The sequence below is a fragment of the Nomascus leucogenys genome, chromosome 11 (assembly GCF_006542625.1).
Source record: "Nomascus leucogenys isolate Asia chromosome 11, Asia_NLE_v1, whole genome shotgun sequence".
NCBI lineage: Eukaryota > Metazoa > Chordata > Mammalia > Primates > Hylobatidae > Nomascus > Nomascus leucogenys.
Genome location: NC_044391.1, coordinates 105181083 through 105196203, shown reverse-complemented (window position 1 = coordinate 105196203; position 15121 = coordinate 105181083). Strand labels below are relative to the sequence as shown.

The 15121-nt window shown below is 43.2% G+C and overlaps 1 protein-coding gene and 1 long non-coding RNA gene across 3 annotated transcripts in view; one reads left to right on the top strand and one right to left on the bottom strand.

Moving 5' to 3' along the window:
• Window positions 1-1824: 1824 nt before the first annotated feature.
• The window catches only part of ABCC5 (ATP binding cassette subfamily C member 5), a 96476-nt gene continuing 83179 nt past the window's right edge, over window positions 1825-15121 (top strand). For both annotated transcript variants that reach the window (XM_030822888.1, XM_030822890.1), the window contains exons 1-2: window positions 1825-2010; window positions 5404-5587. In XM_030822888.1, the coding sequence (XP_030678748.1) occupies window positions 5459-5587 (129 nt within the window). In that variant the 5' untranslated portion in view covers window positions 1825-2010; window positions 5404-5458. The remainder of the gene's footprint in view (window positions 2011-5403; window positions 5588-15121) is intronic.
• Window positions 8443-13443, bottom strand: LOC105740538. The gene is made up of 3 exons (XR_001116584.1): window positions 13320-13443; window positions 9210-9400; window positions 8443-8596 (listed from the first exon to the last, which is right to left on the bottom strand). It is a non-coding gene; the product is annotated as an uncharacterized LOC105740538 (long non-coding RNA).

Sequence of the window (15121 nt, the reverse complement as noted above, 5' to 3'; positions counted from 1 at the left end):
GAGAATTACTTGAACTCTGGAGGCGGAGGTTGCAGTGAGCTGAGGTGGCACCACTGCACTCCAACCTGAGGGACAGAGAAAGACTCTGTCTCAAAAAAAAAAAAGAAAAAAATTCAATTTCCCTGATTATTAATGAGATTGGGTGTCTTTTCATATTTGAGTGGCTGCTCAAGTTTCCTATTCTGTGAGCTGTCTGTTCATGTCATTTACCTATTTTCCTATTGGGTTATCTGCCGTTTCTTACTGAACTTAGAAATTATTTTGAACATTTTTTATTCAAAAACTTTGTCAGTTATAACTTGTGGTTTATCTTTTCAATTTATGCCATCTTTTAATATGGCAAAAATTATCAATCTTTCTTCATTTTTTGTTTCTTGTTTAAAAAGTTCTTTCCTACTCCCAAGTTCATAAAGATATTTCCTGTCTTCTTCTAAAAGTTTTTAAGTTTTCCCTTTCACATTTAAGCGTTTGATCTACCTGAAATGGGTTTTTTCTGTGTGGTATGAGACGGTAATCCCTGATTGTTTTTTCATATGTATAACCAATTGTTCCAGTACTATTTACTGACTCTTCTTGCTTTCCCCACGGATTCGTAAGGTTTTCTGTCACAGATCAAGTTACATGTATGCACCAGTCTGTTTGGGGGCTCTTTATTCTATTGCATTGGTCTATCAATCCATGTGCAAGAATATGCTGCTTTATGATACAGTAGTGTCTTCACACTAGCTAACTAGCTAGTTGTTATAAAGATGGACAAGTCACTTTACCTTCTCCTTCTTCCTCTTCTTTTTCTTCACCTTCTCCTTCTTCTTTAATCTTTGACTTAAAAAAAAAAAATACGGCCAGGTGCGGTGGCTTGCGCCTGTAATCCTTGGGAAGCCGAGGCGGGCAGATTACCTGAGGTCGGGAGTTCGAGGCCAGCCTGGCCAATATGGCCAAACCCTGTCTCTACTAAAAAAATACGAAAATTAGCCGGGCGTGGTGGCGGACGCCTGTAATCCCAGCTACTCGGGAGGCTGAGGCAAGGAGAACTGCTTGAACCCGGGAGGCGGACGCTGCAGTGAGCCGAGATCGCGCCATTGCACTCCAGCCTGGGCAACAGAGCCAGATTCCTTAAAACAAAACAAAACAAAACAAAAAACTCGTAATACCTACTCATAGGGCTGTAATGGAGATTAAAGGAAACAAGAATGGTATGTAAAGCATCGGATACAGCGTAGGGAAGAACTCAACAGTGGCTTTTATTTAATGATGCTGAAGCTACCGATTAAACAGAGAAATAAAGGGATCAATCTTTCTGGGAGCCTCAGTTTCATTTATAAAAAGAAGAGGATGAGTTAGCACACCATTTCTAAGGCTCTTGCCACTTCTAAGACTGTGATCCTGGCATTTTATTATCTAGAGACCAGGCAGCGCGACATTGATGGGCAGTTGGTGTTAAAGTGAGAAAGGCGGCATCTGCGCAGACTGCAGGGTCGAACCATGAGCAAGCAATCGTATCTGCCATAAGAACTGGGGCTGGCCGGCCTGACTACTCTCAACGGGTTAGACGCGGGCTACGATGACCTTCACGATCCTTTCTGGCAGCTGCACGGCCACGCAGGGTCGGGACTGCCCTGCCTACGAACGGCACTGTGTGCGAACACAGGGCCACGGTTAAGCCTCCCGGCTGCCTCCCCCCGAGAACACGACCCCGGAGAAGATTCCAGACAGGCTCGCAGAGGCACGGGCAAGGATGGAACGGAGCCGGGAGCTCGGTGGGAAGAGGGGCAGCCCGCACCGCCCCCGGGATGTCACCGGCGCTTCTGGGAAATGTAGTCCTTCGCCGCGTCCGCAGCCCTGGGCACTCGGAAGGAGGACTACAGTTCCCTTCAGCCTTGGGAATGCTTTGTGCAGCGCGCTTGCGCGGTGTGGCAGCTGATGCCGCTATAAAGGCTTGTTTTGCTGCGGGGCTCATGCTCGGGAGCGTGGTTGAGCGGCTGGCGCGGTTGTCCAGGAGCAGGGGCGCAGGTAGGTGATGGCTGCTGCCGCACCCCTGCCCTCCAGCTCGGTTGTCACGGGGATCACCCCTTTGCATTTCCTCGGGGCGTGGTGGGATGTGGCCAGGGCTACGAGCAGTTCGGGGGACACTGGAGACTTGAGGAACGGGGTATGGCCTCCCCCTGGTCTCCTGCCGCCGCCTCCTAGGCCTGTGAGCCCGAGGTCTGGTGACGGGGTCGTGTGCTGGAAGACAGGCAGGTAGGGTCGGGATGAGCGGGCAGGGAAGCGGGCTATGTCCCTGGCCGCGGCCGCCAGGGGGCGCTGCGCCCGCGGGCCGTGGGTGTGGGTCGCGCTCGCCTGGCCAGGCCGGAGCGGGCTGTGGGAACGCCCTAGGGTCCGGGCATCCCAGGCGAAGCGGGTCTGAGAGAAACGCCCACCTGGGAGGCTGTGCAGCGGGTGGCTCGGGGCACCCTGCTCAACCCGCAGACGAGTCGCCAGCGACCTTCGAAGTAAGTCATCCCCTTCGTTTTTGCAAGCGGGTAAATGGAGGTACGTGACATAAGCACGCGCAGCAAACCCGTGGCTGTGCCGGGAACGCAGCCCAGATCTCTCCACGGTCATCCACTGCTCTTTTCGCTTCTGCCACACAGAGCCGCGGGTGGCTTTGTGTTTATCACACAGGGATCATTTGGTTTCTGCACACACGGAGAGGCTGGAGGCAGGTGGGCACAGGAACGACGGGGAAAGTTTCAGGAGGTCTTGGAGGAGGAGATGGCTAGGTTTTGCTGGGGTCTGCAGCGTGCATGAAAGGTGAGGCTGCTTGGAGACGCAACAAGTGGATTACAGTGGGTGTGGTAAATACGTATCCCTTTAGCGTGGTGTCTTCCTCATGCAGCTTGAGGGCCTGGAGGTGATGGAAACCTACTCATGAGTGTTGGGATGACTGCAGCTTGCACACACCAGTCTGGTAATCCCGTGCAACTCTCCTCCTGCCATGCAGTTGAATCAGTATCATTGTGCAGGGAGAGTGTCTACACTTTTATCAGTGGAAAGAGAATCTTGGTAAAAAAGGGCAGCTGACTAAGTGGCCTCAACCCTGTTGGGCACTTCTTTGGGGTTCTCCCACTGTGATTATTCTGCTTCTACCCTTGTACAGGTCTGGACAACAGGTTTGTTTTTTTTTTTTACAAACAAAAATCCCTTCTCTTTCTTCCTCTCTTGATAGCTGAGGCAAGTGAGCACTTAAAAAAGATTTTCCAACAACTTTAAAGGAGGACACGAGAAGATAGGGAAATATAAATAGTATCAGTAAAAAGGCTGGCCTGGGGATCCATCCTTGCTTGCTTGCTTGCTTCAGACTGGGGCTTTGTTTCTTTCCAAACCTGTCAGGATTCCCAGCTCTTCGCCGGCCTCCACGTGGGGTGCCCTCTTTTATGTTCCAGATACACAGACGATGGTTTCCTTATGTTCAAGGCCACAGACAGTAACTTTGTGCCTACTTTGGGCCTGCCTGCTCTCCTGATGGTGCCTCTTTTTCCAGGAAAATAGAGATGAGTGTGTTAGAGATAATGGAACACTGTTTCCCACACCCTTCATACATAGAATAACTTAGTCCCTTAGGATAGTTTAGCAGTGTCTACCACAGCAGTCACTGTAGGCACAAAACAGTCATTATTTATGTCATAACAGGGAAGTCGTTTTGTCCCTGCCTCTCTCTGCTCCTGTGCTCCACTGATTCTACTTTATCCTTTGAAATAAAAGTGGTTGAATCTTTGGTTATCATGGGTGCTTAGATAATTAAGATTATGTTCGTGTTCTTTTTGACGTGGCATTTCATATTGTGGATGAGTTCCAGTGACCTCCTCCCTTTTAAACTGCTCACCGCCCCCACCCCCACCTTTTAAAAAGGTAGTACTAATCTTTTCCTTTTCCAGATAATCAGCTAAGCTAGGGAACCCTTGAAGGGGAAGGTTAGACTTTTGTGATTCCCGTAACAAGAAGGTTACTCTGGTCTACAGCTACAGCTCAACACTGGGGACACTGGCAGATGCCAGGTCTGTTTATAGTTTAGCCTTAATGAGGTCTCAATGACGTGATTGCTGCGCTCTGGCTTGGTGAGCCGCTGTTCTTTATGGTGTAGTTTGTCATTGGACAAGGTGACTTTTTTTTTTTTTTTTTTTAAAGATGAGTAACAGCTACAGCAACTTAGGGTACTTGAACCAGAATTCTGAAAGGCAAGAAATCAAGCTTTCTTTGGACTGGAAACCTGTCTTTGTATAGGAGATTTAGTCCTTTTTATTCAGAGGATTAGTAAGTGTTCTCTTTTTATCTGAAACCTTAAAAATTGCATTATAATGGTTAGAATTTTGTGCTGCAGAAGTAGTACTTTTAAGTCACAGCGATAGCCAGGGATTTATGGAATCCAGAAGGCAACACGGCTACACGTCTTTAATTTCCGTTGGAGGCTAGTATGAAAGGTGTTTTCTCAGCTTGGCTCTGGGAGGCTGTGACCCTTCTTAGAGGGGGGGAGCATTTTAGAGAAGTATGTATATGTTTTTTGTTTTTAAGTGACCTGAGTTGATACAGCATATTGATTAGACTTAGCCAGGCAAGCAGTGGTTTAGAACAGAGTTTCAGGTAAAAACTAGGTAAGACTTAGTAACACAAGGTGGAGAATTTGTTTTTGTTATTGTTTTTTACTAACAGCTTTATTGCCATAGGATTTATATGCCATGAAATTCACTCTTTTAAAGTATAAATTCAGTGTTGTTTTTTTTTCAATGTATTCACTGCATTGTGCAACCATTACCACTATCTAGTTTTAGAACATTTTCAGTACCCAGGGAATTTGTGTTTGAAGTTAAGTTATAACATCGTTTTAACTGGATAACTTCATGGAGCTTTAAAATAACACCAGCTAACCCATTAGTTAATTATAAAAAGGCAGAGATGGAATATATCATTGGTAGAATAAGTGTTTGGTAAGTTTTTATTTAGTAAAATTTAGTAGGAGAAATGATGTCCACTCTAAAATTGTGGAGTTTTTAATACTTGGGACAAACTGAAATTGTTTCTAGGAAGTCTTTGAAAAACAAAACCAGCCTATCTATTGTATACACTGGGTTTGAGCTTCGTTGAAGAGAGTGGGTGTCACTTTACTAGTGTGTTTACTTTTTCTAATTTTTTTTCCTTTAGAGGTGGGAGAAGGTAATTTTTCTTGATTGTCTTATACTGAATCTTTTTCTTTAAAAAAATGAAATCAAAATCTTTGAACTTTTTTTGAAAATTAATTTTTGTAGCTATAACAGTAGAAAGCTTTAGTACTTTTGCCTTTTTTTTTTTTTTTCCTATTTTAAGGCACTTGAGCATATGGTTAATTACTGTTTAGGAAATAATCTATTTCTTGATGATTTTTAATTTCAGGAATTCTGATGTGAAACTAACAGTCTGTGAGCCCTGGAACCTCCACTCAGAGAAGATGAAGGATATTGACATAGGAAAAGAGTATATCATCCCCAGTCCTGGGTATAGAAGTGTGAGGGAGAGAACCAGCACTTCTGGGATGCACAGAGACCGTGAAGATTCCAAGTTCAGGAGAACTCGACCGGTCAGTTTCCTTTCCTGAGAGTCTCTTACCTGCTTGTTGTACTAAAACACATCTTTTTTCATATAATGGGAAATTTAGAAACTTATTTTTTGGCCAGGCGCGGTGTCTCACACCTATAAACCCAGCACTTTGGAAGGCTGAGGTGGGTGGATCATCTGAGGTCAGGAGTTTGAGACCAGCCTGACCAACATGGTGAAAACCTGTCTCTACTAAAAGTACAAAAATTAGCCAGGCGTGGTGGCGGGCACCTATAATCCCAGATACCTGCGAGGCTGAGGCATGAGAATTGCTTGAATCTGAGAGGCGGAGGTTGCAGTGAGCTGGGTTCATGCCACTGCACTCCAGCCTGGGCGATAGAGCGAGACTCAGTCTCAAAAAAAAAAAAATGTATTTTTCTTTATTGGCTTTAGGTTACTGTTAAGAATTTATGGTTATTGATAAGTCTCTGGTCCATAGGAAGCACTCAATAAGTGGAAGAGCGGCTGGCTGTCACCCTTTCACTGGTCCATTCTGAGCATGCTCCTCTTTTTCACTTTTCTTCTATGTTGGTGCCTTCTGAAAAGGCTGTGCTTAAGAGAAGACAACTCATTGAGGAGGAGGGGGTCTTGGGGTCGTTGACAGAGAATATAAAGCCAATTAAGCTTCATTCACGTACCTAAACAAAATTGGTGTTTTCTTCTACTTTCTGTCATCTGTGTTTAAAATGTGAATCTGGCCACCTGCGGTGGCTCATGCTTGTAATCCCAGCACTTTGGGAGGTTGAGGTGGATGGGTCACTTGAGGTCAGGAGTTCGAGACCAGCCTGGCCAACATGGTGAAACCCTGTCTCTGCTAAAAATACAAAAGTTAGTGAGGTGTGGTGGCAGGCACCTGTACTCCCAGCTACTCAGGAGGGAGGCAGGAAAATTGCTTGAACCCAGGAGGCAGAGGTTGCAGTGAGCCAAGATCACACCACTGCACTGCAGCCTGGGCAACAGAGTGAGACTCCGTCTCCAAAAAAATAAAAAATAAAATAAAATGTAAATCCTTTGGAGAGACTCAGATTTCAGAACAATTCTAGATAGTTGTGGGATAATCAGTATGTTTTTCAAGCGAATTCATAAGTTAAGCAGTCTTTAGATAATAATCTAATTTCCTCCAAGGGAAATATTGAAGATGCATTTTCACCTGGAGAAAATATTCTTTTTCCTGAGGAAAGAAAGCATTATACCTCTTCTTACAAAAGTACCTAATAAGGCAGAATGGACTAGGTTTAGGAAGTTGAGATTTATGTTGATGTATTTGTTACGTGAAAATTTGAGAAAGATAATGGACTTTGCAGCTGACACTGGCCTTTCCTTAGCCTGATACTACCTTTCCCTCTTTGGTTGTGTTAAAGCCATTGCTTTATTAATTAACATTTTCTTGCTAATGAGTCTTCTGTGTACCCTACTGTGTATTATAGAATGCTTTTCCATTCAGGTTTAACTTCAGAGAAACAGGCTTAATGTAATCAGTGTCAAATACTTCTCGTGGCGACAGTTTTATAACTTCCTCATGTCGTTTTGTCTAGACCTTAATGTTGATTAAACATCTATCCATTACGTCTGAGTGCTAGACACAGTTAGTGTAACAGTTAAGTCTGGAAAAAGTCAGAAGGTAACACTGGGGCAGGGCCTTAAAGGGTGATTAGGTGGGGAGGCTTTTTAGGAGGTACAAGTATAGACCTAAAGGTATGGAAAGAGCGTGTGGCATGTTGGAACTTTGGATAAGCTACTTACGTCATTTGTATATAAAATGGGGTTGACAATAGTACCTGACTCATGGGATCACTGAGAAGTAAATGAGATAATACATATAAAATATTTAAAATGGTACCTGGCACATGGCCAGTGCTCAATAAATGTTAGCTCTTAGAACTAGTTGTTTAGGGCATAGGATGTGTAAAGGGATTATAGGTTGGAGGAAATTCTGCATGCCATGCTAAGAAATATTTCACCGTGGGCATCAGGAAACTATTGGAAGTTAATGAGATTTAAAAAAAAACCTTTTTATTTTGAGCTAACTGTAGATTTACATGCAATTATAAAAAATAATATAGAGATCCTGTATATCCTTCATCCAGTTTCCCCCAGTGGTAACATCTTGCGTAACTATAGTCCAGTATCACAACAGGGTAATGATTGACATTGATACAATCCATTGACTTTAGGATTTCACCAGTTTTATATGTACTCATTTGTGTGTGTGTGTGTGTGTGTGTGTGTGTATGTGTATGTGTTGTGTTCTATGCATTTTTTAAAGGTGTAAATTTGTGTGACCGCTTCCACAGTCAGGATGGATGCAGAGGTTCCATCACAAGGATCTCTCGTTACCCTTTTATAGACACAGCCATGTCCCCTCAACCCCAGTCTCTGGCAATTGCTAATCTTTTCTCCATTTCTGTAATTTTGTCATTTTAAGAATGCTATATACATTGAATCATATATAACCTTCCAAGATTGCTTTTTTCACTCAGCTGAATTCCCTTGATAGCCACCTAATTTTGTTGCGTGCATCAATAGTTCTTTCCTTTGTATTGCTGAGTAGCATTCCATGTTATAGATGTATCGTAGCTTCTTTAACCATTCATTTGTTAAAGGACATACGGGTCATTTCCAGTTAATGGCAATTATAAATAAAGGTGCTCTGAACCTTCAGTTACAGGATTTTGTGTGAACATAAGCTTTTATTTCTCTGGATTAATGCCCAGGACTGCGATTGCTGGGTCATATGGTAAGTGCATATTTAGTTTTGTAAGAAACTGCAGTACTCTTTCCCAGAGTATCTGTGCCATTTTACATTCCCACCAGCAATGATCCAGTTTTTCCACATTGTTGCCAGTACTCAATGTTATAATGTTTATTTTAGCCATTCCTATAGATGTGCCTGGTATCTGATTGTGGTTTTTATTTGCAGTTCCCTAATGGCTACAATGTTTGAGAGTAGATTTTTATCTTAGATTAGTCTTGAAGCAATGCAGAAAAAAACCTGTACAGGAGAAAGAGATCAAATATAAGGAGCAGTCAGGAAGCGGCTCTGCCAATCCATGTCAGAGAGGCCAGGGTTCCGTTGTAAAGCATAGAAGTGAGGATGGAGGAAAGGCATTTCTAGAAGATAGGGAGGCATTGGGGTGTCTGGGATTGATGGTAAGGATTTAAACCTATTCGTGGACATAAGAAAAGGAGACTGGGGAGATATTAAGAATGAGTTTGGGCCGGGCACGGTGGCTCACGCCCGTAATCCTAGCACTTTGGGAGAGCGAGGCTGGTGGATTGCCGAGCTCAGGAGTTTGAGACTAGCCTGGGCAACACAGTGAAACCCCATCTACTTGGGAGGCTGAGGCAGGAGAATCGCTTGGACCCGAGAGGCGGAGGTTGCAGTGAACCAAGATCGCGCCATTGCACTCCAGCCTGGGCAACAGACTGATACTCCATCTCAAAAAAAAAAGAAGAATGATTTTGATTTTGAAGATGTTGAATTTGAAGTGCATATGGGTAAAATTATCAGTAGGTAGAGCATAGACAAGAAGTAGAGTAGGAAAAAACATTTAGAGCCTTTAGTGTGTCCACGTAGGTGAAGCTGTGAGAGTGAGTAGGCTTACCCAAGGATGGCTTGCAGAACAGGAGAAGGCGGAGGCTGTGGAGCTGGTGTGTGGTCCTGTGAAATTTCTGGGGATGGGGTCCCCAGCTTGTGAGAGTAGAGTTGACATCAGGGTTTGCAGTGGCAGCAGCGAGCTCTTCCTCTACAAAGTGGAGAAGAACAGCAGGTAGGCACTGCTGGGCTTTGAGTACCCTAAAGGATATGGAGTCAGCCACCACTGTAGCAGGTTTTTAACATGCCACTGAAGCCTTATCTCAGAGAAATACGAAGGCTAATACCACTTCTATAAAATTTCAGGAATCCACATGAATTTTATTTTTATTACTCTTTCAGGTTTCCTAAACTGTTTTTTTTTTTTTTTTTTTTTTTGAGACAAAGTCTCCCTCTGTCGCCCAGGCTGGAGTGCAGTGGTGCAATCTCAGCTCACTGCAACCTCCACCTCCCGGGCTCAAGCAATTCTCCTGCCTTAGCTACCTGCTGTTCTCTGTTACCACACTGGCCAGGCTGGTCTTGAACTCCTGAGCTCAAGTGATCTGCCTGCCTTGGCCTCCCAAAGTGCTGGGATTATAGGTGTCAGCTACCACATCTGGCCATGAACTTTTATTTTTTATTAAATTGTTTTTGTTTGTTTTTTTGTAGAGACAGTCTCACTGTTGGCCAGGCTGTTCTTGAACTCCCAGCTTCAAGCAATCCTCCCGCCTCAGCCTCCCAAAGTGCTGGGATTACAGGCATGTGGCACCACATCCTGCCCCTAAACTTTGAAATCTGAGCACTATTCTCCTGATTTTTACTGTATCCTTGTAATCTCTGAACTTTTTTTAAAGATTTCTCTACTCTCTTTCTGTTACTTAGTCTAGACCTAGCAAAACAACAATAAGCCCATAGGTTTATTCAAGCTAATTTTGTGGATACATTAAAGTGAATGCATTGCTACTAAATATTTTTGTAAGTTCAGACACCATCTGGAATCTGCTTGACCGTTACCTGTCAAAAAACAAAATTTCTCGGATATATTTAACTTGTCTCATGTTACAAGTTTGCTGACAGAGGGAACCAGCAAGATGACAAAAAATTTTGTGGTCTGAGATGGTATAAAATGGATAATGTAAGTAGTTGGGAAGCAGAATTCCTATATAAGCATATAGTTTTGTTTCGTTCTTTAAGCAGTTAATTGGGCAGAGATTGCAATTTCATGTCACATCATCATAACCATCATTTTTATATTAGTTGCTAGAGAGGAAATCTGGGACAGGATCTCCCAGGATGCCAGGCATGCCTACTACTCGTCAGAAATTTAAAACAAACAAACAAAAGGCCTCTAAGTAACAAAAGATAAGGATACATCTGTGGCTCTTATGTGGAAAGTAAGGTTTCATTTACCACTATTAGCCTTTGATACGTCCAATTAACCGAGAAGCAGGAGACCTGTGCTGCTGGTGCCTCGCGCCTGTAGTCCCAGCACTGTGGGAGGCCGAGGGAGGAGGCTCGCTTGAGCCTGGGAGTGCACAACCAACCTGGGCATCATAGTGAGACCTGTCTCTACAAAAAAATAAAAATAAAAATAAATTAGCTGGGCATGGGGGTTTGTGCCTGTAGTCCCAGCTACTTGGGAGGCTGAGGTGGGAGGATCACTTGAGCCCAGGAGGTCCAGGCTACAGTAAGCTGTGATTGTGCCACTGCACTCCATCCTGCGTGACAGAGCGAGACCCTGTCTCACCAAAAAAAATAAAGAAAAGAAATGGTGTCAAACAGCAGTCAGAAGCAAAGCACCAAAGAATAAGTTCTGACTTTAGGCACGCCAGTGCTTTTTTTCTTCAAGGTGTAAGTGAAGATGCAGATTACATGGTTTGCCCATTTCTTAGTATTGTGACCAAATCATTCTTTTGGAATATGACTTGGAAAAATTGCTCTATTAGTCACATCTTCAAATATTTGTGATTTCTCACGTATGCTTAGAAATAATTAGGGTTGAAATAAAGCATTCGCACACCTACCCACTTTCTTCAGGACTATAATGTTAATGCTTGTGGCCACACACAATTTGAGGCTTAGCAGGCATCCTTTAATCCTGAAGTGTTAATAAAGTGGCAGCTTCTGTTGCTGTTAGTTCTTTGAGCCTGAGTACTAACTTCGGCTGGCATTAGGCTGGCGTTATTTCAGCTAACATGAAGTTTTATACCTAGGCTACTCCTCAACACTGTTTCTGTGCCTGAGGCATGATTATTCAGGCATGGTTCCTTTTTTTATCCTATTTGTATATGTACATGTAGATCATATGACTCCACGAGCCCTGATTTTTTTTTTAAGATGCAGTCAGTGTTTATTCATTTTTTTAAATTTAGCAAATATTTGAACACTCTTCAAGATGCATGCACAGCACTGAACCAAGTGGTCTGGTGCAGATAAAGATAAATTGGTGCTGGGCCTGCTTGTCCACCAGTAGAAGCTTAAACTCACAAACACGTATTCTACATAGATGACTGTAATTTAGATGCTGTGGGAATTAGTAAAAGGAGAAAGTGCTTCTCTCTCAGGGAACACTTTAGGAGGAGGTATCATTTGGCTGGAAACTTGAGGAATGGGTAGAATTCGGAGAAATGAAGAACTTGCCAGGCAAAAGAAAGAGTTGTGGGATAGGGATACCTACTCCCTGTTGGTATTGAGCATAAAATGTGTGAAGTCTTAGCTATAGTGCAATACCTCAGTGAATTTCACATTATGTGTGGGGTTTTTTTTTGTTTGTTTTTTGTTTTTTTTTGAGGTAGAGTCTCACTCTGTAGCCCACTCTAGAGGGCAGTGGTGCAATCTTGGCTCACTGCAACCTCCGCCTCCCAAGTTCAAGTGATTCTCCTCTCTCAGCCTCCCGAGTAGCTGGGATTACAGGCATGTGCAACCACACCCAGCTGATTTTTTGTATTTTTAGTAGAGATGGGGTTTCACCATATTAGCCAGGCTGGTCTCAAACTCCTGACCTCAGGTGATCCCTCCGCCTCGGCCTCTCAAAGTGCCGGGATTACAGATGTGAGCCACTGCCCCTGGGCATGTTTGTTCTTGAATAATAAGCCAAGGAGTTTGGATTTTAATTGCTTTAAATTAATATTTAAGGAAAAGCAAGACAAAGCTTGTCAGATGCTTTTATGAGCTTTATTTTATTGTGGTGGTTTGTTTTCTTAGTGCTCTCAGGCAAAGCTAAGAGTGCCTTGTTTTTCATTAGCATGTCTAATCTGGGAAAGGAGGAAGAATGGAAAAATAAGCAGAAGTGGGCCGGGCGTGGTGGCTCACGCCTGTAATTCCAGCACTTTGGGAGGCCGAGGCGGGCAGATCATGAGGTCAGGAGATTGAGACCATCCTGGCTAACATGGGGAAACCCTGTCTCTACTAAAAATACAAAAAATTAGCTGGGCATGGTGGCACGCACCTGTAGTCCCAGCTACTTGGGAGACTGAGACAGGAGAATCGCTTGAACCCGGGAGCCGGAGTTTGCAGTGAGCCGAGATCGCGCTACTGCACTCCAGCCTGGGCGACAGCAAGACTCTGTCTCAAAAAAAAAAAAAAAGCAGAAGTAAACTAAAGTTCATGTACCATTATTACTGGCACATGAACTTCCGTTATTTTTTCCCCTTCTTTCAAAAGTGTGTCATTGGTGGGATTTTCTTCCTACCAAATTAGAATATTCTGTGTCTAGGAAAGGTAACAAAGCAAGTATTCATAAAATCCAGGGCTCTTACTTAGTATTTCCCTAGTTCTGTGGTAGGCTGACCCTTTAATCTTGGTTGGAGTTTTCATAATTAGTGATTTGAAATATTTTGGTGAGCTCAAGTTGTATCTTAGGGATCAAAGATGTGGGTCTAATCTCTTACCAGAAATGATTCGAAGATGTATTGTTAGGAAAGAAATATGGGCTCATTATAGAGAATGTACAAAGTGTGTAAAGTTATAGAAAAAAAGTAACTACCCTTAATTCCTCTACCCAGAGACAGCCATTGTTTTCATAAAATAGTTTTGTCTAGTACATTGTACTTTTAGAGTTTGTCCCTGAAAGCTTTTGTTTACAGACTAAGGACGTGTGAATTTGTCTATGCCCTTGTGTTTTCCGAGTCAAGAGTATTACCTGTGAGTCGGCTTGCTGTTAGGAAGGAGAGCAGGAGGAAGGAGATTAGCATTTTGCAGCTCTGCATTATTTTTCTCTTGATTGATACTCAGTGACTCAGCAGATTTTCTGGACAGGGTTAAGATAAGTAAGAATACCTAGCTTTTTTTTTTTTCCTCTCCCTGTAGGCATCCATAAAGCTTTATGAGGCTCAATAGTCTCTTAGGCACTGCTGGGTGTGACACCGTATCTGGTCTGGTGCCAGGTGTTGGTCTCCAATAGCAGCCCAGAGCTCTCCGGCTGAGATAACAACAGTGCTGCGATTGGTGCGGAGCCCAGGTGGCTCTCATGCTTGGTAACTGCATTGACAGCTCGCTGGGGCTCTTGAGGTTGGGCTGCTGCCGGGATCATCAGCTCTCTTACGCCGTCTGCTGCAAGACTGCCCTAGCTTTCCTAGGAAGTGCTGCTCATGGGAAATAAATATAGCCCGTTGGCATGAGTTAAAGGAGCTTTCTGTCAAAGGGGAAGAAAAGTGTTGGAATTAGCTTCCTGTTTTTTTTTTTTAAGTACCTAAATCTTTATTTTGTTAAGACAACTTGGAAGTTACAAATGGTTAATGAAAACTTTTTCAATGAAATCTTGTTTCCACTGTTAGGTGGGTTTCTGTTAATGCTTTCTTTTTTTTATTATTATTATACTCTAAGTTCTAGGGTACATGTGCACAACTTGCAGGTTTGTTACATATGTATACATGTGCCATGTTGGTGTGCTGCATCCATTAACTCGTTATTTACATTAGGTATATCTCCTAATGCTATCCCTCCCCCCTCCCTGTTAATGCTTTTTTCAATATCTTACCGTTTTTCCCTCTCTCTTAGTAAAAAATAAAAAGGTCAACGCAAAGAAACAGGGCCTCCAGAAGGCTTTGCAATGGTTAAACCTGTCATTATTAAACTTACAGACTAATGTGTGAAGTTAATTTGGTGCACTGAAGTCCACTAATGAGCAGAATTAAATTTATCCTTTTCCTCCCTGCCCCCCTTTTAAGGAGTTAGCCTATTTAGATAATTAGATGTTATATATGTTTTAACTATTTAAGATTATTTTATGAATTAGCTGTTCAAATAATCAATTGTTATTAGATATCAGATGAGAACTTCCACTTACCAAAGCCTGCTCATGGAGGCAGAAAGCAAGACTGACGTGTACTTTAAAAGATGGATGAAACCTCAAAGGCCATCTTGCCTGGTTCCCATTTAGTCTCACCTGTCTGTAGGTGAGGCCCAGGAGAGACACTTACTAGGCAGACTATGCTGGGGCTGGGTGAGCTTCCCAGGGATGTTCTTTTTGGAATTCGGTGGCTCAGAATACAGCACTTGGCTCCTCTTTGAAGCACGATGGCTCTGTTGCTTGTCTCTGGCCCAGTGTGCGGGGCTGCTGAAAAGAGCATGGAACCACCCAGGAGACGCCACGACACTGACAGCTGTACCTTACCTTAGGGTTCAGGGTATGTTTTCAAAAGCAAATCTCGCTAAAAAGGATTTGTATGTTATTATGAAATCTATATTTATGTGGTGGAAATAGACACAGGCTTTTAGAGATAAACTACACAGAATGGGTTACAATAAATGGTTATAGTTGTTTGGCTTTTTAAAGAATCCTGTGAACTTGACAACCTTCTGTTTACTTTTATTTGGTATTATGCAGGTATGATATTGAGCAGTCACTTACTTTTCTTAAATGTTGTGTCTCACAGTAGAAAAATAGCCAAACCGCTCAGCCCCAACCTTTGTGTTTGCTTCTCACGGTGATCAGCAGTTCTG